Below are 25,398 nucleotides of genomic sequence, written 5' to 3' on the forward strand. Positions count from 1 at the left end.
AGTTTATCTATTTCATTTTGAGAGTTTTGGTAGTTTGGACTTTTCAAGGAATCAGTACAGTTCTTCTCAGTTTGAATTTATGTGCATAGAGTTGCTTGTAGTATTCCCTGATGCTTTTTTTTTTCTTATTGTTTGTGAGATCTATAGCAGTATTTTCTCTTTCATTCTTGGTATCAGTAATAGTGTTCTCTCTCCTCTTTCTCTCTCTCCTCTCTCTCTCTCTCTCTCTCTCTCTCTCTCTCTCTCTCTCTCTCACGCTTGCTCTCTCTTCTCCCCACCCCACTTATTAGAGGTCCATCAGTTTTAATGATCTTTGCAAAGAACCAACTTTTGGGTTCTTTTTTTTCCCCCTCTATTATTTTTATGTTTTTGATTTCATTTACTCTGCTCTTCATGTCTTCCTTTTTTCCCATTGCTGCCATTAAGAGATTGCCTGGGGACTGGCATGTGAGGGAACAGAGAAAATAAAAAAGAAATAATGGGTTTTTGCACTATTCCTGAGAGTTAGGAGTTTTCTTTCCCACCCCTTAAACCAGCTTCTCCTGGAGCTTTCTCTGCCCCCTGGTGCCCACTTCTGGCTTCCAGACCACAGTGTGTTCAGGATGGGAGATCTCAGAGAGAATAACAGTAAACTCACCATTAGTTCAGTGGTACTCCAAACTCTGGTCTTTTTCCTCAATTTGTTTGCTACTGTTTACTTTCTGGACTCCCCATACATTCATCCTGGTTTATAGTTGCAGTCAATCAGAGCAACCAGCTGGAGTTTCTTTCTTCTGACCCAGAACTGAAACTTTCCCCCACATTCTTTAAGCCAATTCAGAGAAGGGTACGGGACCTGATATATAGGGCCAGCTTATCTCCCACCGCCACTGCCGCTCCGTCTCCGTGGGCTCATCTTCCACCTGCACTACCTCTACCACCACCCCATCTCCATGAGTGTCACAGGGGTCCTCTGCAGTGGGGTTAAGACAACTTTGAAGATTGGCACATCCAGCACTAGACAGATCCCAGACAGCTAAGAAGTCCCCTCTCCACATCCCGCCCCCCGTCTTCAGAGATCAATTTCTGCTACATGAAAATGAGTAGTTAGTTCCAAAGGGGATACTTGGAGAATTCAGTCTTGGGCCATTGTGTTCAAATGTGGTCCTGGAGGCCTTTGGTTGGTTTCATCAAATTCTCTTCCAGGCCAGACTGATAGTTCATGAGATGACAAGATTTTTCCTAAAGGAAAAGCAAGCGTACTCCAGGCTCATGCAGATTCCCAGCAGTCTTTTCTGATGCTAGGTGAATTTGTTCCAAGTTTCCAGTGCTCTGCTAAGAATGCAGGGTCAACCAGAGCTGGGCATCCACATGATCCTCATAAAGTGGAGTGCCAATTCTCCTGGTGCGGTTAGAGAGAAAAGACCCAGTTGCAATGCCCTTGCCAGCTTTATGGAGAGGGTGAATAGAGAGGAAGCCTGACACTAGATGTGAAACCCATCCTTTCCCTACGTGCCTGCCTGAACCAAAGAAGCCTTGTATTACTATACAAGAGCTTGTCTTTTTAATATATTTTAAAATTAAAGTCAACATGGAAATGGGGTGGGTGGCTCAAATTGAATGGGTATTGTGCACCAGGCTAGTTATCTCCCTGTTTGTTACACAATAAAATAGGATCAGATAAACACAGGCAAAACCTCTGCCTCCATTGATAATGTAAATCATCCCTTGTATCATTTGTCTTTCCTTCGGGCTGGATACGAAAGGCACAGAAATGAACAATTCATGCCTAAACATAGGAGAGCTTGAAAGCTAGTGTATGTCAGATGTTTATTCTAGGTCATCATTAAGGGGTTGAGTGGATTTGCTTATAAACACAGCCTATTCTGTCAGTGGGGAGTGGGAGAGACAGTTTGTTTTGTTTTATTTTGTTTTGTTTTTTCCAGTGTGGAGACAGCTCTTTTAAAGACACATGGCAACTTTTCTGCCATGCACAGTAAGTTATATAGATAATTCTTTTTACAGGATATGAAATGTTGTTCCCTGAGCAGTGCAAAGTATAATGTGCTGTAGAAACAATGCTTTTTCTCTCCACTTTGTGCAAATGCCATTTTTCATTACCCACTGAGTGGAGGCCTGCTAGACATTGAGATGAGAGCAGGGCTCCCCTCCCGCCGATGGTCAGGCACTTCCTGACACTCAGCAGAGACCTCTGTGAGAGCCTGAGGAGGTCTCCCCCAGGAGCTCCCCCCACCATGAAGTCTGAAGCACCAAGCCCTTGAAGGATGTCTCGTCTTTTCATGTTATCCATTTCCACTGCCCTCATTCTCTGCCCAGGGTTTTGTGGGTGATGGTGGTTGTTTTTCCCACCCAGTCCAACCAAAGGCAGCTAAAGAAAAAGTGCCAAGACAAACAGAACGAGTGCCTTGGGGACCCGGTAATGGGTACAGAGCGTGAGTGTGGTAATCATTCTTTTGATTTGTGTTCAGATATGTTTTCTATTTGCTTTCGCACAGAATGCACATTTTCCCCCTGGATTGCAAATAATCTGAACCAGGGTAAAACCATTACAAAGTGGCCTTCAAACATCATGTCTGTATTGGAACCGAATGACTGATCAGACATTTAAATATGGAGACTGGGAATTCAGGTAAATTGCACTGATACGGTTTTTTAAAACATGCTCAGAGTTGTTTAAATAATCTTTGCTTTCTTAGGTATCTCTCTCTCTCTCTCTCTCTCTCTCTCTCTTTATTCATCTACTTTTTTAAAAAGAGTTTTGCATTTTTCCCTTTTAGCTTTGTTCTTGTTTCAATGATTTGCTTTTATTCGAAAAACCAAAAATAAAGAAATTATTTTTGCATCATTTCTAACAAAAAGAACACAGAGGGATGATGAGATGGAATTCTCAGCATTCCCAGGGTACCCAGGTGATCTCTGCCCTTTTTCTAGGCCACAAGACGAGATAATCTACATCTTCTCACGTTGTCCTCAGCATCTCCTGAGCAGCCTCTTTGAAGTGGATCACAAGAAAAGGAAAAGCACACATAGAATGACTGCTTCAGCGACTGCCCTTCATCCCCGCCCGGATGAGAGGGGAAAAAGCCCGGCTGGGAAAGAGAGATGAACGTGCTCACACTGCTCTGGGTGAGGCTTTTGTCAGGCGGGCCGACAGCAGTCGGGCCAAGGAGCCCTACCGTGGGGCTGGCTCTAAGTCCCAGGTTAATGTCAAGTGCTGGTTTTTCTTTTAGTTACTCAAGGATCAAAGGGAAATTACTCAATAAAAAAGAACTTAAAGGGGACTTCTGTGCTCACATAAACTTTAATCAAAAACACTTGTTCAAATGTAGCTTCCTTGACCCGTCTCTCCTGTCCTTATTCCTACACATTTGTGATTAAAATAAGGTTTTCTCCATCACAATTCAGCATTCCCTTTTCCTTCAGCTGACCAGAATTTCACAGGGGTGGCAGGAGAGATTGTTGCTAAGGAACTGAAGACTATGTCACAATTCAGCATTCCGATGAAGAAGAGTAAATACTTCTCAACAGATCGGGTATTAAGCAGAAATAAGCTGTGTGTGTGTGCGCGCGCGCATGCACGTGTGTGTGTGTGTGTGTGTGTGTGTGTGTGTGCACACACGTGTGTGGAGTTACAACTGACAGCAGGGGAGGAAGAGAAAGCACAAGTGTGTTCCTGTTTGAAATGTTGATGATTAGCCACCTCTAGAAAAGCTACTCCTCATACCCCTCAGTTGCCTCTTACTTGTAAGAATACCCCCATGCATTTGAACTTTTCACTCCAGCTTGTTTTGCTCCCCTCTCTCCAGATCCGTGTTTCTTCACACTGCTGTGTCACAGATTTATCACACTATGACCTTAGTCACATCCTCCTTTAAAAGGAGTCAGGTACAAACTTCACAAAGTCTCTGCCATGCTAGGTGTTCAGCAAGGAGCCTGGAACATGAAATTCCTCCCACTTGGAGCACACCCACGTCAATGTTTCTCTAAAATCTATTTATCTTAGTCACGACCTATGAACATGAATAGAATGTGGTGAATGTTCCTTGTATCAGGGAAAAGTTAGAATTTATACAGTTGTAATTTCTAGGGAGAAGTGCAATAACTTCACTGTTTTTTTTTTAATAGAATTCTTTAAGAAGCAGAACATTTTAAATGTGTCCTTTCTTCTTCTTTTGTACCAATATAAAAGATCTCCGCATCTCGGTTTGGTTCTTCCGCTGTCATGTGGCTGATTTTGTGATTGTTAGATTAAGCAAACTGGGAAAATCTGCCAGCAGATGATTTCACAAATGAATGGTACACATACAATCATAGGTAAGTACTCACCATGAATAAAAGAATGAATGGGTATAGGCAGAAAAGGAAACAGTGATCCTTGAAGAATTGAAGACAAGAGCTTAATTACTTACATAGAAAAATTCAGGAAGATGTGATCTGAATTTGACTGAAGGGAAATAAACTTCAGTGGCCAAATCCTTGCGTGTTAGCCCAGCATTTTGCTTGAACCCTGTCCGTTTCTACTACAGCGTAGGGCGATTCCGAGTAATACATGTTTACTCTGCCTAATTGAGGAGTTGAGGAGGTTGGACGCTAATGAGGTTTCTGAACACTGCTAAGAAGAACGGTGTGTGTGAAAGAGAAACCAAAGGGTACTTGGAAATGAAAATGAAAAAAAAAAAATGTCCTGAGAACATGGGAAAGTTCATTGTGGTGGGCTGGGAGAAGTCCAAACAAAATAGGTTTTAGAAAGAGGTGAAGTGGTTAAAAGATATTCGCTCATCCAAGCTAGAACAAAACTATAAATGTAGAATTTGACCCTGACCTCCCATAAATAATACAGGCATGTGTTGACAAGCAAACAAACTTACAGTACGTCACTTGACTCTGCCCATTATTTATACCACGTGGGAATTTCTTTCTGTGCTCCTTGGGGTTTTTCCCCAACCACCCCAAAAGTTTAAAGTCTACACACAATCTAAGAATAAAATGTGGAAAATACCTCAATCTAAATACCTAATTGAATCTAAATACCTAATTGAAAATGTGTAATTGAACAGACAAACCTTTGAATACTACCAATATAAATTTGGCTTAAAGTGATTAGGGCTCTTGTCTTAGCCTCAAGACAAAAGCATTTGGGAGATTCAACATGTATCCTTTCTGTCTAGGACTCTGGTAAGGTGCAGAGGGACCAAAAAAAAAAAGCAAGAATGAGCTCTGCCTTTGGGGAGTTAGGACATCACAGTACACCAAAGAGGCACACAGGATTGCATAAGCAAAGTGTTCTAAGAGTAGCTTTGGCCAAACATGCTACAGAAGAGGTAAGTCATCAGAGAAGGCTACTTGGAAAGGGAGATTCTTGTCCTGATCACCAAAGGAAATAGAGACAGAGAAGAAAGAAGAAGTTTTCCTTGGGCTAGAGAATGGTACAAGGGAAGGAAAGGAGGCTGGAATACCCCTGAGATGACTAGGAATATTCTGGTTATCTGTTGGTGTGTAGCAAACTACCTCAAAACTTAGAGCTTTAAAACAAATATTTTATTTTGCTCACAATTTTTGTGTCAGGAAGGGCTCAGCTGGCTGATTTATCTCTGATCTACATGGCATCAGCTGGGACTAGGGTCCATTTCCAAGATGGCTTGGAAGTTTGGTGGAACTTACAAGTTTGGTGCTTGGAGTCTGCAGTCTGTCTGTCTGTCTGTCTCTCTCTCTCTCTCTCTCTCTCTCTCTCTCTCTCTCTCTTTCTCTCTCTATCTCTTTCTCTATCTCTCTCATCTTCCCCACCATGTCTTGGACCTGTCACAGCATGGCAGCCTCAGGATAGGAGGATTTCTTACAAGGCAGCTTAGGGTTCCAAGACAGTGTCCCAAGGGGCACAGGCAGAAGTTGCACGATTTCCTATGACCTAACCTGGGAAGACTCAAACATCACGTCTACCACGTTCTAGTGTTCAAGCAGGTCACGAAGGCCAGCCTATATTTAAGAGAATGGCAATTAGACTCCATCTCTCAATGGGAAAAACAGCAAAAAAAATATGTTGCCAACTTTAATCAACCCCAGGGAACAATGAATACAGCAGAATGATTTAAGGAAATGGTCAGTGCCTGAGAGCAGGGGCGACCATCAGAGGATGAGTGTGGGGGCTTTGAAGGTGAAGTTGACAGACTCGGACACTTAAAGAGCAGTACCCCTTTCTCCTGGCACAATCTGTCTCGTGGAACTGCATTCAGATGAGAGAGAGCACCACCATCTCCTAGAGTTAGTTCCCAGGCATTGGACTAGGTAAATGAGGAAGACTGAAATTCTCCATCTGAATCTCTCTAACAGGAGACTGTAGTCTGGGCATATTTGGTGCTGAAGAACAGAAACTCATCTGAGCCAGCTTAAGAAAAACAAGGACCTATTCAAAAGCACCACAGGCAAGCATAAGAGCATTCGAGGACAAGGGTAGGAGAGCTGGGTCACAGGAAGTCTGACAAGTCTGACACTGCAAACCCCAGAGCCAGGGTTACTTTCAGTTCCTGGCAGGGGCTGAGGTCTCTCATCTCTTTGCCAGCTTTGATCACTTGCTGGTCTCCACAGATAAGCTTTCTCCACTGACTCATCAGAGCACACGTGGTCGAAAATGGCTGTCCCAGGCCTAACATGAAAGCATCGTCACCCAGCTCCCCTCCCACCATCAGTGAGAGCATATAGGTGGGAAGCAATTCAAGAGAGAAGGCGTAGGATGGCTAAACAACAAGAAAAAATGACCAGGTGGAAAACATGCCAGCCTGGGGCTGAGGACTGGGGTAAGGACAGAACAGGCTGGTCCCCAAGCCACTCTTCGTTCACATTCCAAATCCCTTCCCTGATGGAGTCAGACCCATTCCCTGCTGGGTTTGTCCTGGCAGCCTGGATGTTCAAAGCAGTGAAGCAATGGACAGAATGGACAGTGTCAAAGAAAATCCTTTCTTCTCTGGCTCTCACAGAGAGTGCTATCGCTCACAGTAGCATGGGGGATATTGGTCCTCTCTTTCTACGTCATTCTCCAGCATGCATATCTACACCCAAGTCATAGAGGAGAGACTGATGGCATAAGTGTGAGTGCTTTAATAATTTCAATGAAAATTGTTCATTTTTTAAAAAATGAGTGAGAAAACAAATCCCTGTTGGAGAGAAGTATTAATTACACTTCATACTGTCATAGAAAAATGTGAATCAGTATTTCCTTTTTCCTAAGTAGCAGACTTAAATCAGGATAAGTTTTAAATTGATAAGAGCTCTTTCAATGCCAGAGAAAGATATTGACCTTCTTGTGGTAAAGGCAAGTATGAAGTACATTAAAATCACCATTTTCGCAGTAATCAAGTTTACCTCTTTAATAACTTTGGACTATGACACTCCTTCAGAAATGCTGTCTGCTCAAAATTCTCCAAACAGCAGCACTGAATGGAATTCTGCTGGGGTAGAAGAATCGTGGCCAGGCAGTCAAAATCAATTTGTTCCTGTGATTGACATCAGGGCCTGTGTGTCAGCCAAGCTCTCTCATACCATCTGTGCTCTGATTATGATCAATAGGTATTTGTGATATGCCCAGGAAATGTGCCGTTTGATTACTTGTACATGGGAGAGGAGATGAAAAAAAAGTATCAACCTGGAGCCTCCTGATGTGGATGTAGAAGCTGGTTGATGAATTATTAGAATATAGAGTTTGCACTGATAAACTTTTGAACTTTCATTGAACTTGTAGATTAAGAATAGGCAGTTTTTTCCAGGAGGAAAATTCACCAGACAACCAACAATTTTTCTTTCACATATTTAAGCGAGATGTTCGATCTGGTAAGGAAATAATAGTAATTTATGTCTTTGATAATTGAGAAGGATTATAGTTCTATACACAGAAAAAGCAACCATCACCCGGGCCCTGTGAGTCACAAAGCCATTAAAGAAGAAGCTTCTAGCTTAAAAGCAGATGAAACCTCCAGATTTGGAGGATGATGTTCTCCAAGAGGGAGTTAAGACAGGGGAGAGAAATCCCCATGTACTTGAAAAATTAGAGCCCCCTCTCTGCCTTCCTTCCAAACAACCATAATGACACTTTTCAGATTCAGCCCGATAACCCATGCTAAAAGAAAATCACGCATGCACAGAACCATTTCTCTTCATGCACATGGACCCTTTGCAGACACTGCCATGTCCACACATTCACAAACTGACCTTCAGTGGGAGCAATGAGGCTGCTTGCTTCAGTCTGCAGAGACCCATCATTCTCAGAACACCCTTGCCCTGTAATCTGTAGGAACAGCCTGCAACAGATTAAAGGTTAAGAAGGAAGATTGTTGACCAGCTGGAAACCTGTGTTTGGTACATTCAACTAACTTCAAGAAATTATTTTACTGATGAAATAGCATCAACTGAGATCAGGTTTCTGAGAGATAGGAATTATTAATTTTGCTGCCATGACACTGAACAGCTTTGTATTAAAAACACACATTGGCTTGTGGCTCTTTGGCCTGATTGGTACAATGCACCAGAGATTTCAACTAAATGCTGACCACTCTGCAGTTCAGTTGCCCTTATTCATGATAAATCCTATCCCTTTCCTTCCAAGATCTCTTCACCACAATGCTTTTGCTTCCCTAGAATTCAATGTGTGTCAACCTATCATTATTTTTAAGCATGCACCTGGCTAGATGCTCAAAATGAGAGGACACAATCTTATTGCAATTGGAATGGAGACTGATGCAAGTTTTCTCAAGTAATGGGGATTAGAAGATGTTATAAGAATGTATGACCTAGTAGAGGAAAGTCATCACAAACTTGGACAGGTCTAGGAATCCCTTATTCTCTCCATTTCTCTCTTCCTCTCATGGCATTTCTACCACAGCTGCATGTTTGTGCTTACCAACTTGGCGTACTCAAAGTTTCTGTTTCCTTGTAACTGTAGTTTGCACATGACCTCTCATGACCTTGACTCTATCTCCCAGTGTTCAGTTTTAACAATCACTGCTAACTGCCTTATTTGAATTCTAAAGCGTAGGGAGAGAATTTTATTGTCCCCACTCACATTTCACATGGCCACACTCTGGGTTACAGGCCAGCCACTATCTAGGGTAGACTACCCAACCATGGACCCATCCCTATGGCCAAAAGGACCAGGTCAAGGGGTAGAATTACAGCTGCCCCTTCACCAGGGTGGTTTGATTCATAAAGGGCTTGGAGACCTCCTGAGGATGGGCCTGCCTGGTGCTAGGACAATGGAGGAAGGTTCTGTAGAGGAGGTAACATTTGGGATGACCATAAAAAGGATCCCATGTGTGGGCAGGCAAAGATGGAGTAAAAGAGGATGTAACAGCATGGGCAAAAGCCAGAAATAGGAAGCAGGGGGTATATTTGTGAGCATTTTGGTCTGGCTAGAGCAGTACTTCCCAAACCTTCTGTGCGTGTGGATCACTTGGGGATCTTGCTAAAATGCAGAGTCCTACTCAATGGGCCCAAAGTGGGGCTGAGACTCTGCATCTCTGGCAAGTTCCCAGGGGAGGCTGAGGTGCTGGGACACTCTTTGAGTAGCAGGGCTGGAACAAAGAGCATGTCAAGGCCATGAATGCCAGACTAAGAAAGTGGTACTTACTCCACGTTGGTGAGTAATAAGGAGCCTTGAAGCATTTGGGAGAAGGATGATATAATCAGAGCAGTGGTAGAGGACAATTGGTTTGGCAATGCTTTGTGGGATAAATCAGAAGATTACTGGAGGATCAGCTATTTAGCAATTGTAAAGGCCAGGAAAGAGGTAATAGGACTAAATCAGAGCAATCACAGTGGAGGGGAAAAGAAGGGCTACATAAGATGAGATATATGGTCAATTGAGCATGTCCTTCCCACTGTCCTCCCCAGTCTTGTCTTAGCTGACAAGAGAAGCAGCTTAGGCCTCAGGCTTCATCTGGTGGCATCTGTGTCCTTTCGAGGGTCTCTACTTTTCATTTCAAATCACATCTAAAGATATATCCTCTCTTTTACCTCTAACCCTTAATTTCATTCTCTCTGCCTAACTACATTTTCTATTGTGTGCAACTTGCTGCATGATTTAACTATATTATAACCATGTAACTATGTTATTTAGCTATTACTTCATTGTGTACCAGTAACCAAATTCAGTAACTATTTTTGTTCTGCTGAGGAGTTTTGGGAGAAGCATATCTGAAGGGCACTAGGCAATGAAGTAAAGTCTATTACCACTTTATCACCACCAGGAAAATGATCTGTTTGTTTGCAGTTCACTGAAGTACATAGCTAAAGAAATTGAAAGAGAGCTTGGGGAGCATCTGAGTGAAGTCCACATATGGAGATGGATGGATACTCTAAATACTATGCTGTGGTTTGAGATCCCAAAAAAATGGCTATGACAATATGCAGCAGAGAAGTTTCCAGATCACCTTATGGACAGGGAAAGACAGACCCTATATTGGAATTCAGAGCCTCTGTTATTACCTGGCTTATACAGTTCCTACTATACATTTAAAACCAAACAGTAGATAAGCTTGGTGTTAAATACAAATCCCAACTGAAATTTTCTTAAGGCTAAAGGCATCATAATATGTTGAGACTGTGGATACAAATGAAGAAATCTGTGCTTACCTATAGGATTGTTTGTGCCATTTTGAGGTCAAACTCTAAATGTGGAACTTTGGTTTTCTAAGGCCCCTGTGCATTAAATAATGTATACACCAAGCAGGACTTTAAATCCATTCCATTTCCTCCTAATAAGATAGGATTTTGCACACACGTATCCTTACTGCTCAAAAACCAACAGTTGTCACTGATAAAAATAACAAAACAATATCAATTTCTCCTGGAGAAAGAAAGAAAGAACAAAAGAAAGAAAGAAAGAGATGAGAAAAGAAAAGAAAAGAAGAGAAGAGACTCTCCAGCCCTAGGGACTAGAGCTATTTTAATTGAACAAGAACATAATCGGAGTCAGGAACACAATGGAGGAAATATTCCCAAAGGAAATCAAGATTAAGATGCACACTTTGGCCTCTTCCTACAGGCACCAACCTCCCAGGCCCACAGGTCATTTTGTTTGACAACGTCACATTGATTCACATTTCACAATGTGCTCTTAACTCCAGAATCTTAATGTGATGGTTGGAATTAACTGTATCTTTGGAGAGGAGTCTGATCTTGACCATGTTCTTCTTTGGAGAGGCTTCCTGGATGGTTTGAGGCACTGGCAAGATGCCTTGTTATTCTGGTAAATGGGAACCCAGGAAGAAATAAATTATATACACACAGAAACATACAAATATATTATACATACACGTGTGTATAAAACTGAACATGGGGTATGTCCTTGCAGGACACTGGGAAACCATGCTTTGAAGAGAACACGGATTTAGGAAGAGGGGTCCACGTTCAATAAGAAATGAGGGCATGAAACTTCCTGTATTCAGTGAAGGCAATAATAATGGGTCCAATCCCTGTCCCCATTATAGACATAAGTGTAGTTTAGAACACTAGGAAGCTGCAGGGAAGAAAGAGAAAAGGCTTCAGGAGAGTGGTGTGAACCTGTGTGAGTCAGTGGGCAAGGAAAAGGACCCGAGATACCGCCAAGCCCACATCCCATCCTTGGCTTCACTCCGTGTTGGGGCACAGAATTCTGGACACATTTCTGAGTGTCCTGATGGGACAAGGCGTTCAGACCTCCTCCAGGAGGCTGAGCCCCACCCGGCACTTCCATGTCAAGGTTGCATCCTACCCTCCTCTGCAGTGTCACCCTCTAAGCCAGTTATCATCAAACCTACTTCTCAGTCCCAGCATCACACACAAACACCCTCTGCCCTCACAAGGGACAGGAGGGCTGAGATTTAGGGGCCCAAGTATAGATGCAAATTAGAGTATTTTTAGTGTTTTGAAAATGATAGTGAAAACTCCCTGAGGACAAAAGTTATATTTAATCTGAAAATATGTCTTGAGAAGAATCCCTGAAAAATGACTCTAAAATAATAATAATAATGATAAAGACACATGCATTTTAGTGAGGTGGAAATTAGGGGCAGCATTATGAAGAGCTGTGGGGGTTTAGGAGCAACCCTTACCCGGTAGATGGTGCTGAGCTGGTGGAGAGAAGATCTGGAGACAATCCTCCCAACACACCAGCAGAAGAGTCCATGCAGAGGAGGCTTGGCAGAGAAGGTCCCAGGGCAGGGGGACGGGACAGCACCAGGAAGGCTGAGCTGGACATGCTTCACTACAGAGGCAGCCGTTTTCCCCAGAAGCCAGCATGGCCCAGAACCTGGCTGCCAAACAGGTCTCTAGAGGTCCTTACCCCTCTGGAGACCAAAAGGTCAAGTGTAGAGACTCTGCTCGGTAGATGTGGAAGATGCTGTGGACCAGATTGCTCAACCTCCATCCCAAACTTCTCCAGGCAACCATCCACATTGTAGACACTGGAAAATGAAAGACTATTAAATAACTTTCTCTTCCTCCTTTGCAGGTAGGGTCCCAGATGGGATTGGGTTCCGCCAATCAGAGGCACTCGCAGAACACCTCAGTTTGGAGCCCAGGTAAGTGGGCTGGGAGGCACAGCATGAGGTCTTTACTTTGCTAGCCTGGGTCATGGAGGGGCAGGAGGCTCTGCTGGGGACAGCAGGGGATGCAGTTTTCCTCGGTCACATCAGAGATGGAGTCATTCTGGGAGCTGGAGTTATTTCTGGAAGCTCCATCTAGAGCCTGCTTGTCCAGCCCTCCCAAAATGTTTGTAGACCAATTAATACCTGATTATCAATGCCCTCCTGTTGCAACGAGTTGGAGTGATTTCTGCGAATCAGCACAGGCAGTGGCCGGCCTCGCATAGCTGACACTCAAAATTGATCATTTCCTAACACCCATCCTCTATGTGACAAAATTATATTCAGTGTTAATCATGTAATAATCATTAATTATTATTACTCTCATGATTCAGTCATTAGCTTTAAAACAATAATTTAAACAGAATAAATTTCAATTTTCAAGCCATTATTTAAATTCAGTCAAATATTTCATGTATGGATTAAAATTTGCATTCCCTAAATTTTAAACACAAATGAAAATTCCAAGTGGTCACGTAGAATGATGGAATTGAATTAACTCAGGTTTCGTGTCTTAGCTTTGCAATCACTGTGCTATCATCCTTTATCGATTGTTTAAACGCAGCCATACCTGATACCGCGGAAGGTGGAGACACAAACTGTGCCTGAAGCCAGCTTGAACCTCCTTGAATTGTTCTTTCTCACTGGAAATTCTTCTGATTAACTTTCACATCGAATAGGTTTATTAAAGAATAAGTAATTACATATGCTAATTTGAATCATGTGTATACGTACACATACGTGTGTGCGTGCGCACGTGCACACACACGCGTGAATTATATAAATAAAATTCAACAGTCACCACAACAATTGTTTAGAACCTAGACCAACAAAAGATTTGGGGGGAGGATTATTTTATCACTGACATTGTTTAGAATTGCTGGCCTGGGGATAATAAAAAGCAGACTGACTTACAGTCAATTTTATTATTGGTTTTAAATTCTCTGCAGACAATGCAGCCAGCACTGTGCGCCCTGAGGATGCGATGCTGTCCCGCCCCTGGGCGGGGCCCCGCGTGGCCGGGGCTGAGGGAAGGAAGGAGGGAGCCAGAGACCCCAGCGCCCGCACCACCAGGGAATTCCCGCACACCGCGAGACTCCGCCTGAGACTCTCGTGACTCCCCAGATCCTCAAATACTGCTGAGGCATGAAGTCCCCTCTCAGATCGCCTTTGGTGATGAGAAACGGAGAGCCCGAGACTGTTGAAACCGGGTGCCCAGTTCTCAGTAGTGAAGTGACTCACCACCCCGTGTGATGGAAACGTGCGCTTCAGCACAATTAAAAATCATTTCAGGTCCTCACAAATAGATAAATCCATAAATGTTAACCCTACCAATGCCAAAATTCCCCTTTACGATAGACCCTGAAATTCCCTGCTTCGCCCAGCAGATGAGCCGCGCACCGGAGTCTGCAGGGGACAGAAGACAGGGAGAGCAGAGGCTCGGGGCAGCGCACACAGCCTGCGCAAGGTGGTGACCCAGGGCGCTGTCTTTAATGAGAAAGGCTTCTCTCTCTTCCCCTCCAAGTGGTGGCTGCCCTGAGAGACATGTAAAGTTCTCCGAGGGCAGAGACCAAGCTTACATGCGGTGTCCCCCAAGGTCCCCAGCGGTACAACTCTGATAAAAGGCTAATTTCCTCATTCCAGGGAGAGTCAAGCTTGTCTTTTCTCCTCTGGATGAGGGGGCTTTAACATCAAGGTGCAGACTCACAGAAGATGGCTAAAAACACAAGCCAATTTTAGTGCTGGCTCCCGAGACCCCACGGGCATCCAGTGGCAAATATCTCCCTAGACAAAAAGGAAAGCAGCTACTCACCACTCCAGGAGGGAGGGCGCTGAGCGCTAGTGGACACATGCAGGTGGGCAGCACCCGATACCCAGGGACCCTCAGGAGGCTGTGACCTTTCTCCTTCGGGCAGCAGTGGGCCAGATGTCCATCGGCAGTTCCCAAAGAGTGGGCCGCAGCAGTAAGGGCTGCACGCCAGCCAGCCTTCTTGCCTGGCACTGCCCAGGACTGTCACTAGCATCCCATCCCACAGGACGGGTGGATGCTCTCCTCCCCTACACAGAGTGGCCAGGCAGGAGGGGCAGGGCAGTCTAGCCACATGACTCACGGCTAGGTGTCTGGGAACGGGCAGGCGTGCCTTTCAACTATAGCATTGGCACCAAAACTCAAATTGCTGTATTACGGTCAAATAGTGTCAGCCAGCCTTATATCTAAGGCCTGCAGGCCTTAATTACTCCAGGAACAGCCTGGTGGCCAGACAAAGAAAGGCTTGTTACAAAGGCCTCTTTGTTGAAAGGGCCTTTGTCCCAGCAAGGGGATTGCTCCGGGCACCACTTTCCAGCCACAAACCCAGCTCAGGGAAGCAATGCAAGCCCATCTAACCCTCTGGTGTTTCGGGAGACCTGTGCTCGAGTCCCGGCTGGCTCAGGTGTGCTGGCTGTGTGATCCGGAGTAAGTCACACATCCTTCCCAAGCCCAGTTTCCTTACCTGGGAGATGGAGACCATCCATGTAAATTTCACCCTCTTTTCCCCAGGCCCCCAGGGCTGCTGGAGGTGCTGAGCGCCCCTACTCCAGCACAGCTGAGTGGTGTGTACACCCTACTGTGGCAGGCAGAATTCAGTGTGCCTTTAACTGTGCCCTCACCCTCTGTTGTCCCACATATAGCAAACACACATGTAAGAAGAGAAGGCATACATTTGTCCGTAGTGGCTGTTTCTCCTCTTTCCTACCCAGGATCCAAGCAACCTCCCTGTCTGGGGTGAGGGGCAGAAGCCCACTTCTGCCAGGAAAGCCAAGAAGGACGGCTGTTGCCTCCCCACACTACCTAGAAAAAGCAGCAGGTGCCCCAGGCTCAGCCAAGCCAAGCTCACCCTGCACTTGGGAGCTCAAGGTCGTGAGACTTGGGGAGGATGGAGAGTCCTCACTGGAGTGTCAGTGGAATGGAGAGTCAAAGACAGCGAGGCGGGGACGTCGGCAGGGTCCTGGCAGGCCGTGCTGGGCGTGGGCCTGTGCTATGCTTTTCCTTCTCCACCCTCGTTCCTGCTACTTTTCTGAGCTTGCTTCTCCAGCCTTCTGTCAACTCCGTAAGCTACTGCATACCCTTGCAATAAACTCCCTATCTGCTTAAGTTAACCAGATTTGAAGTCTGTTGTTTGTAACCAAGAGTCCTGCCTGACAGTGTGAAGGATATAGCCAGGGAGGAAATTACCCAAAATACAAAATGTTTTTTTAAATCTTCCTACACAAATGTATTTAGCACAGCATTATTTAAAACTGTGACAACGGGAAACAGAGCACATACCGGACAGGGGTGAAATCGTTAAATGAACTCTGATCCTTTGGGAAAAGTAAGCAATCATCAAAATAATGGGTGTGAACAGAATGCAGGGCCCAGGGAAGTGCCCGGATAGATGGACAGTGAAACCAGGATAGGAATTGTAGACACTGGAGTCTTGACCCTCCCCCACCAAGAACAGAAGCTCCCTCAGCTAGAATTTGTATCTGTCTTGTTCAGGGTCCTGTCCCCAGCAACTGGCAAGAGTAGGTACTCAAAAAATACTTGTGGAATGAATGAATGAATGAATGCACTATTTGTACAGGGGAGGTGTGGGGAGAAGCACTTTTAAATGCTATTAGTGCCCATTACAGGTTAGTCAGATTTCTTAAAGCTGTTGTTTTTTTTTCCTTCATTTTCAGCATTTTTCATCTTGTGCTTTTATTCATTTTCCTAAGGAAAAAAATGTTTTTCTTACCCCAAACCACTGGTAGGGGACCCAACCCCCCTAATATTTGTGTCCCCTCTCCAGAGGCCTAAGTTGCAACCATGCAGGGCAATAAGGGCAAAGGAACGTTCGCTTCCCCTGCCAAGGGGAAATGCTCTGCTGAAGCAATCCGTTAAGGAGCCTGGCTCTGCTACCCGAGTAAACACTGCCTTCCTGTGGGCAGCCAGCGCCGAGTGACCTTCACAGCCCCTTGGCTGGAGCCATGGAGCAGGAGAGTCTGTCTGGAGCAATAAACCGTCACTAGGTGCCCAGGCCAAGCCAAAGGCCTTCCTGCCCTCCCCTGTCCCCCTCCGGTTGTCATCTCTCCCACTTCCTCACCCAGGCTTTGTCGCCAGGCCATGTACACCGCAGGGTCTAAACAAAGGCAGATTCAATAGCCAGCAGGAGTTCAAAGGGGTCGGCCGCCCATCACATTGGCATTCAGCTGAGGCCGCCACCAGCTTAGCAAGTGGGATCCCGTCCCACCTCTGAGTGACTAAGCAGGGAAGTGGAGGAGTCAGCACTCTGCAGGAGTCTGGAGGTCGGCTGCAGGCTGGACCTGGACTCTTGCAGCAGGAAAGGAAAGAGGATATTACCCAGCCAGGTGAGCTGTGAGGAAATGAAATCTGCTGCAGATCGCTGGGCAGGGCCAGCTGTGGACACCTGCCAAGCCCACTGTTTTGAAACCACCACTGGCTTGGACGCACTGTGACAGTTCTCTCTCGTGCACTCTCTCTCTCTCACACAAATGCACACATTTTCATCCTGTATAAAATGAATAAAATCATGCAAAGGTAAACTGGACACAGAGAAGACACACGAAAGCACACACCTACAAAGGTTTTGGTTCACTAACTTCATGCCCTTTTCTCTCCTGCAGCTGCCACTTCCTCTTCTCATAGCAAAACATGCTCCATCCTAGTTTGATTCAACCCAAGACCACAAGCCCCAGGCTCCAGGGCTCATCTTGCAGGCACTTTTATACCCTTTTTATAAATGGATGCCCCAGTGTTTAGCGGGTGGCCCACAGTGCAGTACTGGCTGGGAGGCAGCCCCACTCAAAGTTCTGGGTCCCAGCTCTGTGCAATCCTTCCTCCAAGCTACTGAGGTGCCTGCATCAGCCAGGGGACACCCCTTCACTAGAAATCTGTGTTCTAGCTCTGTAGGGCCCCTTCTCTGAGCATCTAGGTTCCAATAACCCCAGTCTCTTGCCTTTGTGTCTTCAGCCCTTGGTGGGGCAGCTGCTTCCTGCAGTTACCACCACTGAGAGATACCTCAGGATTCCTTTTTTGCCTTTCAGTCTGCTAATACCAGCTTAATTCATTCCCTTTATTCAATTCTTTCTGTTAAAGTAACTATGGTAATCAACTCCTTACCTAAATAATGTTTACCTGATCAAAAGACTTTCTGGAGTAGTATTAACAATTTTGGTTTCCTTGGTTAGTTTTACTGTGTTCAATTTGAATAAAAATTCATTGAACTTTTTCCAATAATGCTTTAATTTTATAATCATTAAAAAAAAAACTATGCTGTTTTCCTGATTGTACTTTTACTGATACAGGAGAAAAGATAGCAGGAAAAAGCATGTCAAGTTGAACCTGCTCGTGAAGACAAGTTTCTGGGTGATGGAGTGGTCCATCCTCATCACCTGGGGCACAGAAAAGAGCTTTTCATCTGTCATGTTCAAATGATACTCCTCAAGGAACAATGTTCAAGACCTAATTGGAAGTTACCACCCACCAAGCTGTCCAAGTTATTGACCATTTCTTACTTAGATTCTGAGGGGATTTAGATACAGCTGAACAGTAGAGGAACATATGCCCTTTAAATAGCCAGGGATTCCAGAAGAAAAGAAAGAAATTCTGAAGAAAGCAGATCTAGGCAAGGAAAAGAAGACCCAACTGGAGAAGAGAGAATGCTGTAGTACAGATATACAGAAGGAGTTAAGCAACCTAACTCTTCGTAAAGACCAAAGAGAGGCCACCACGCTCTAAGTCAAGAGGGGGAGGGCCATTGAAATCACAGGTGGTTGCAATAACCATACATACATTCAGTACTGAATTTCCAATCCCTGTCTCCTTACTTTGGGAGCAATTAGTCTCGGGTGAAAAATTGCACTTGCAGCTAATTGCACCTGCAATTACCTACTTCCGGGTGCAATTAGCCACTTGAACCTAATTCTGAGTGTGCAAGTGTTTAATTGCATATGCGAGGAGGTGATTCCAGACACAGTTAGTTGTGCCCTCAGTCTTTGCACCTGCAACTAATTGTGACTAATAAAACAAGTCTTCATACAAGTCAGGTTGAAGGCACATATGGTGACCCCATTTGGGGAACCAAGAATTGGATTGGTTGGGCTAATAGAGGTATAAGTTTACTAACAGGAACAAAGAGACAAATTAGTAGAAATTGTCACTCTTTGGATTTATGGCTACATTATCTGCATCCCTTTCCTGCAGTCCTGCTCCTCCTGGACTATGGAATATAAAGTCAGCTGATTAAAGGCAGGCAACCTGCCTTGGCTGACATAGATGTTTGGGAAAATAACAGAGTAATTTCTGCTGACATTGAGGAACAGGTGCAGGTCAGAAGTACATTCCAGCCAATTCTCTGATATTTGGGTTAACTCTGATGAGGTTGTTGAAAACACTTAGGCAACAGCTATTTATTGAACTCCTACCATGTACTAAGTCATATAGTGAATCCAGAGACTAACAGACATGGCTCTTGCCTTCATTTTCATGTCAGTCTCATAAATAATTATTGAGTACTTACTATCTGTTTGGCATGTCCAAGTGCTCGTGAGCTTATTGGGAAAATCCATTTATTCTGTCTTTCTACAAATACCTATTTATCAAGTCCTCTTGGAACCCACATCCAAGTGGGGAAGATAGGTGCTAAGTAACTACTCAAACTGTCAACGTCTTCACGGCAGGGCCTGTGACAGTGCGTGACTAAGGCCTGCCTGGGCTGAGCGTTTAGGTTAGGGAGCTCCAAAGAATTGATGCTTGAGCTGAGATTTAAAAAATGACTGGGACTTACCTAGAAAAGGGGGCGGGAAGAGGGCTCCAGGCAGAGGGAATGAAAATGCCAAGGCTCTGAGGCAGAAAGGAACTTGCCAGCATTGAGAACGGAAGGAAGGACAGTGTGGCTGGAGCAGAGGAAAGGGGAGAGGGGTGAAGCTTATGCGAGGAGTGGGAGGAGGTTCTTCAAAGTTCCCAAAGATGTGCCCCGTGAGACAACCAATGATGGTCCTCCTCCAGGACGAAGGGCATTGTGTGGCCTCTCAACAACAGCCAAGAGGGAATCTTGATGTGAGGCACTTTTTGCGCTCTCCCTCTAATCTCACCAATACCAACCCGGACTCTACAAGAGCCAGAAAAGAGATGAGGTAGAGGGAGAGTAAACTTGCAGATCAATCCCTCCTTCCCACCTGCACAACCCCGAGCTTCCGCCTAAGCTGGTAACTTCGATTGGGAGGTGAGATTAAAGTTTTACATTAAACTAGACCAGACCTTTACACTTGAAAAAAAAAATCTCATTATCAAAACGGGGACTATTGTAATAGTTGGAAGTAATCTGGAAAGCTATGGGATCTGCACAAGATGTCTCTAAAGGACGGGAAACAGGGCCTGCCTGAGCGCATTTGAGGGCTGAATGGGGGGCACACATGGCCTCTCTGTGGTGCTCTCCATTGAGGCAGCGGGTTCAGTGGCCAGTGATGCACAGGAATGGTGCACATGACCCCCACAGCTGAGGGCCCAGAAGGCAGGGAAGTTCCACGAAGACAAGAAGGACCCATAAGACTTGGAAAGAGATGGGGTCCTGGCCTTGCAGGAGGAGAATGGGGATGAAGTCCATTCTCTACTGGATGGGCAGCCTCAAGAAGTCTGGTCTGGCTACAGCAGAAGTTCTGAGGTGTGAGAAGTAGGGTTGGGAGGAACATGGGCTGAAGTCAGATGGGAGGAGCCTGGAATGTCCAGAAATAAGAGTTGGGAGTCTCTGGCACCAAACCTGGCTTTTCCTCCAGACTCCGAACAAGCAGAAAATGATTTGGTTTGAGCTTAAAGTGAGGGGTTCATCTAGATGAACTCCCTTCCAGGGCTGAAATCGTGGCCTTGGCCCCGCCTTTCTTCTCTGTGTGTTGTCTAGTGGGAAGGTGAGAAGTCTCCATGGTGAGGACTTTCCCTCCCCATCCAGCTCTCTCCCCAGCACTCTGGGCCAAGGTGGTGCGTGTGCACCGTATGTCTTTAAGGTTTGGGGGAGAGCAGTGGAATCCCCTCAGTTCCTCTTTTCTCTCTTGTGGCAGAGACTGGCTTGATGCTCGCCAATCAGTAACTCCCTTCTCAACACACGGCAAGGCTACATTTCCCAACCTTCCTAACAGCTGGAGTCACGTAACAGGATTCTAGTCCAGCAGCCAGTATAGGCCTGGCCTCAATCCAATCTTCCACTCATTATCTGCTCCCAATTCTTGGGTCTGGGAGTAAAGGACTCTAAGATAATGGAGACACACGATGGTGAGAATCTGCGTTCCTACTCGGAGGTGAGCTAGCACCCCAACATGAGCAGCAAAGAAACAGGTGCTTGGTGAAGGCTTGAGATGGGGGTATGTTCATCACTGCATGTCCAGTCTACCCTAACGTGTCCATCCACCTCCAACCCCAGTGGTCCTGCCCTCTCACCTCCCTCCCTCCTACACTCTTCCCACGGCCCCCTTGGCCTCAGTTGTTTTCTTGCAGCACAGCACTCACAGCTGCAGCAGAGGTGGGGGAAGAAGACCCATGCTGGAAAGGCTCAGGCCTTTGTCTCCTCCACCCCCATCGTGCTACGGCACACCTCTCGCCTTGGCTGTTCCCCCTCCTGAATGCTCTTCCTCCGGGTGTTCACTCCTGGCTTCTCCTCAGCTGAAATGACCCCTTCTAAGAGAAAGTTGCTGCCACTACCCACCCACAGCAACTCACCCTCACAATACTCTACTGCCTTCAGGGCAGTAAATTATTCACGAAATTATCTCATCTGTTTATTGTTTTTCTCCTTATGGGATGTCATCTCCACCAGAACAAGGATTAGGTTTTGTACGTTGCTGTTCCTTTAGTGCCAGAACATACCCACTCCTACTCAATAAATAAGTGTTGGCCGGGCACAGTGGCTCACGCCTGTAATCCTAGCACTTTGGGAGGTCAAGGTGGGAGGATCACTTGAGACCAGAAGTTCAAGACCAGCCTGAGCAAGAGTGGCACTCGGTCTCTACAAAATCTAGAAAAATTAGCCAGGCATGGTGACACATGACTATAGTCCCAGCTACTCAGGAGGCTGAGGCAGGAGGATCACTTGTGCCCAGGAGTTGGAGATTGCAGTGAGCTACAATGACACCACTGCACCCTAGCCTGGGTGACAAAGTGAGACCCTGTTGCCAATAAATAAATAAATAAATAAATGTTGAATGGAAGCCAAGGCGGGAGGATCGCTTGAGGTCAGGAATTTGAGGCCAGCCTCAGCAAGAGCGAGACTCTTTCTCTACTAAAAATAGAAAGAAATTAGCCAGGCAACTAAAAAAACAGAAAAAATTAGCCGGACCTGGTGGTGCACACCTGTAGTCCCAGTTATTTTGGAGGCCAAGGTAGGAGGATCACTTGATCCCAGGAGTTTGAGGTTGCTGTGAGCTGGGCTGACGCCACAGCACCCTAGCCCAGGCAACCGAGTGAGACTCTGTCTCAAAATAAATAAATATATAAGTGTTTAATGAATGAATGAATAGATGTAAATATTTCCACCTCCAGGTTATCTAGTCTCACTCCCTTTACAGATGAGGAAATCAACCCTTTTCCCAGAAAAAGAGGAAACAGAAAAGCAGCAAAGGCAACTCTACCACACTAGCTGCTTCTGGAGTGCTGAACTTGGATGTGATTTATTCAAATGAAAACTCTTGGGGAATTGTTTCAGAAGGATCCATAAAACAAATGTCATTTTTACCTAGAGAATTCACCCAACCTTCTAACCAATTTCAAATATAGTTCCTTAATACAGATTTGACAAATTTGAAATCTCTTACACACAGCCATTTATCATCTAATGTGTGCCTGCCCTGCGCCACAGTTTAAGTTATAGCTTTTTAATGGGGTAAAACATTTCTATAAAATCATCAAAATACCTTAAACCAAAACTGCCTATAAGAAATTGATGAGTTTCAAGCATCGATTCAACCCCTGAAAACATCAACCTTGCCATTGGCACCATGGGCACTTCTAATAAAAGCAGCTAAGGAGGTATAATGAATATCTAATGAACCGTTTTGTATGTCTATGTTGCTTCTTGAATTGGAAATAAATCAATGAGCCTTACAAAATGCATATTTTAGTAATATGTTCATAAACAACAATCTTGTTTTTCTCTCGTGACTCAAATGTCATTCTTTTTTATAGCACAACTGGAGATTTAATAATTTATTATATGTACACACAACCCAGAGCTTAAAGCCAGAGGACAACCGAGTCCATATTTGATTTTTAAAGTGTTCTTGTGTGTAGAAGCTGTGTGGGTCATAAAAGTAAACCAAAGTGCCCGCAATCTAGTAGCAAACATGGGGCATGTGAATAGTAACTAGTAAACCAAGTCATAGAAACTTCCATGGAGATGATTTCAGGAGAAGGTCTAGATCGGGTGGCCAAGTTCTACCTGAAGAGAAACACACAGTGCTGACCCTGTGTTGCAGTCAGCCAGGGACATCAGACTGGAACAAGCTCCTCCAGTGTGTTCACCTAGGGACCTCCTTTTGCCAAAGCGTTCGGCAGTGCTGTCCTATCCACTTCCCCAGCTGGACATGGGACACGAGGTAAGTTGCTTCTTCCCCTGTTGGCCCAAACCCTATGACCCAAAGCTCCCTCTCTATCTCAGCAACTTCCCTTCCAGAGGACAAATATAACCATCCCTTTCCCGGCTCACAAAAAGTTCCAGTCACAGCAGCGCACAGCGACAGACGGCCAAAGAGCATCTCACCAGCTCAGCCCACAGCCAAAAATAACAGCCACTTGGTTAGTACGGACTGGGGAATTTTTTTTTTTTTCGTGTTTGTTGAGACTTTGTTCTGAGTTATTTTTTGTTTTGGTTTTGGATTTTGTTTTGTCATTTGAAAGTAAACAAAGTAACTGAAGAAGTTGCTACATCCATTTCCCACGTTAGGTTCATAGGTTTAGTTCCAGTCGTGGTAGGTCACGACCAGAGAGGTATTCACCTCTTAAACCTGCCCGGTCACCCGCACGAAAGTCTGGCAAGTCGTCTCCTCCCCACTCTGTCCAGCAGGGCCTTGTGCACGGCCAAGGTCACGCTGGGACCCAACCTCCAGGCTGCGCTTCCTCCTCAGTCTGGCTGGAGCAGGGCCCTCCCGGGCTGGGTGGGGACGTTTCCAGGCCAGTACCCATGATGCACCTGGGCCACAGACAGGCCTCGGCCCCGAGCTGTCAGTTCAGTGCCCTCCTCACGCACTAAAACGACTTAAATTATTAATTTATTTCTTTAAAAATACACACTGTTCAACAACAACCAAGCCCACTTTTGATCCGCTCCATGACACACAAGGCTCTTGTCAACCGGGTTTGTTGCAGCCAACAGACACATCTTGTTAAATCTTACCTAGCCAGTGACATTAAATTGAAGTGTGCTAAAGAGATGTAGGCTGGAAAGATGATTGTCTTCTCCATGCCCTGTTTCCAAATGCAATGAATAATAAACAATTGCGCAAAACTAGAACCTTCAGTTGTTGGAACATCTTTGTACTTTTGTTCTTCAAAGGCAGAATGTTTTCTGGCATTATGTTTCCACCTGAGGAAACAAATACTCCCTCAATTTCTATGTGTGCAAGCATATCGCACAGATATATCTCATTTCTTGTCATGTTTTATGCTGTTCCAGGACCAATAAATAATTTATGCATTTAACGCATTTATCAGCTCTCCCATATATATGTGTGTGGGTACATGTGTATATCTAATCTCCTATGTGCTAGTTTCGAAGATGTCTTCTATATTAATGGAAAGCAAGCAACCTCTTGGGTATTTCTCCATCATGAAATTAACTTTGCATCTTATCCATCAAATGAGTGAATAGTGATAACATGTCCCCGTTCCTTACAGAAAACTAAGTGCTAGTCTACACCAGAGAAGGAGTAGTGCTAAGAATTTCACACTGCCTGTTGTCTGAAATTGCTCCCCTCCTTTATTTTTTTTTTTCCAAGGAAGGTCTTTATTACTCCAGGGCCACTGAGATTGTAGAGGGAATACGGCTCCTAAATTTCAACTTGTTCTATTTAAGTTGCTTTTCCTTTGCTTCCCCCTTGGAGTATTTATCATGCTTGTCATTAAGAACTGCTTCTGAGCACCTAGCAGTGCCAAGCCTGGTACCAGGTGCATGCGTTTGGCAGTCCTCACCTCCATTGCTGTCCGTAGGCTCCAATTTGGATTCGCCCGTGGTCATCACTCACACTCTAGTGGCAGCAGCATCCAGGGGTGCTACCAACACAATGACAAGCAGCAAACATGAACACTGGCAGCAGCTGCCATGGGGCAGAGCCACGTGGCTGCACCTGACTCATGCTTGCCTTTCTGTGCCCACCACCTCTCTCCACCCGTCTTCCCCATTTGGGAGGCTTTTGTGCTTCATCGATGCCATGAAAGAATCATCAGAATGATAGACTCTTAGAGGAAGGCATCTCAAAAATAATCTAGTCTAACCTGCTCATTTTAAAGAAAAGGAAATGGAGGACCAAGGGCATTAAGTTCCTTGGCCAAGCTCAGGCAGGTGGTTGTTGGCAGATCAGAGACTGGAATTAAGCATTTGAATCCACTTCCAATGCTCTTCTCACGATGCCAGTGGCTTCCCAACATTTGTTAGTACAATCCACAGCATGAAGTCAGTTTTCCATCATGACTCACACATATGTACATATACATTGTAACTAACACACACGTTTCACAAAAACAATACTTACTATGTGACACACTTTGGTATTTTCTATTGTATATTCA

General features: G+C 45.1%; 1 protein-coding gene across 1 annotated transcript in view; it reads right to left on the reverse strand.

Moving 5' to 3' along the window:
• The window catches only part of LOC105826531 (chromosome unknown open reading frame, human C5orf64), a 37,122-nt gene extending 12,275 nt beyond the window's left edge, over positions 1–24,847 (reverse strand). Inside the window, 4 exon segments of the mRNA XM_012664508.1 lie at positions 4,410–4,505; positions 4,507–4,572; positions 4,575–4,609; positions 24,802–24,847. Of these exon segments, the coding sequence (XP_012519962.1) occupies positions 4,410–4,505; positions 4,507–4,572; positions 4,575–4,609; positions 24,802–24,847 (243 nt within the window).
• Between the last annotated feature and the right edge of the window lie 551 nt (positions 24,848–25,398).

The sequence above is a fragment of the Propithecus coquereli genome, unplaced genomic scaffold, assembly GCF_000956105.1.
Source record: "Propithecus coquereli isolate 6110/MARCELLA unplaced genomic scaffold, Pcoq_1.0 Scaffold9, whole genome shotgun sequence".
Lineage (NCBI taxonomy): Eukaryota > Metazoa > Chordata > Mammalia > Primates > Indriidae > Propithecus > Propithecus coquereli.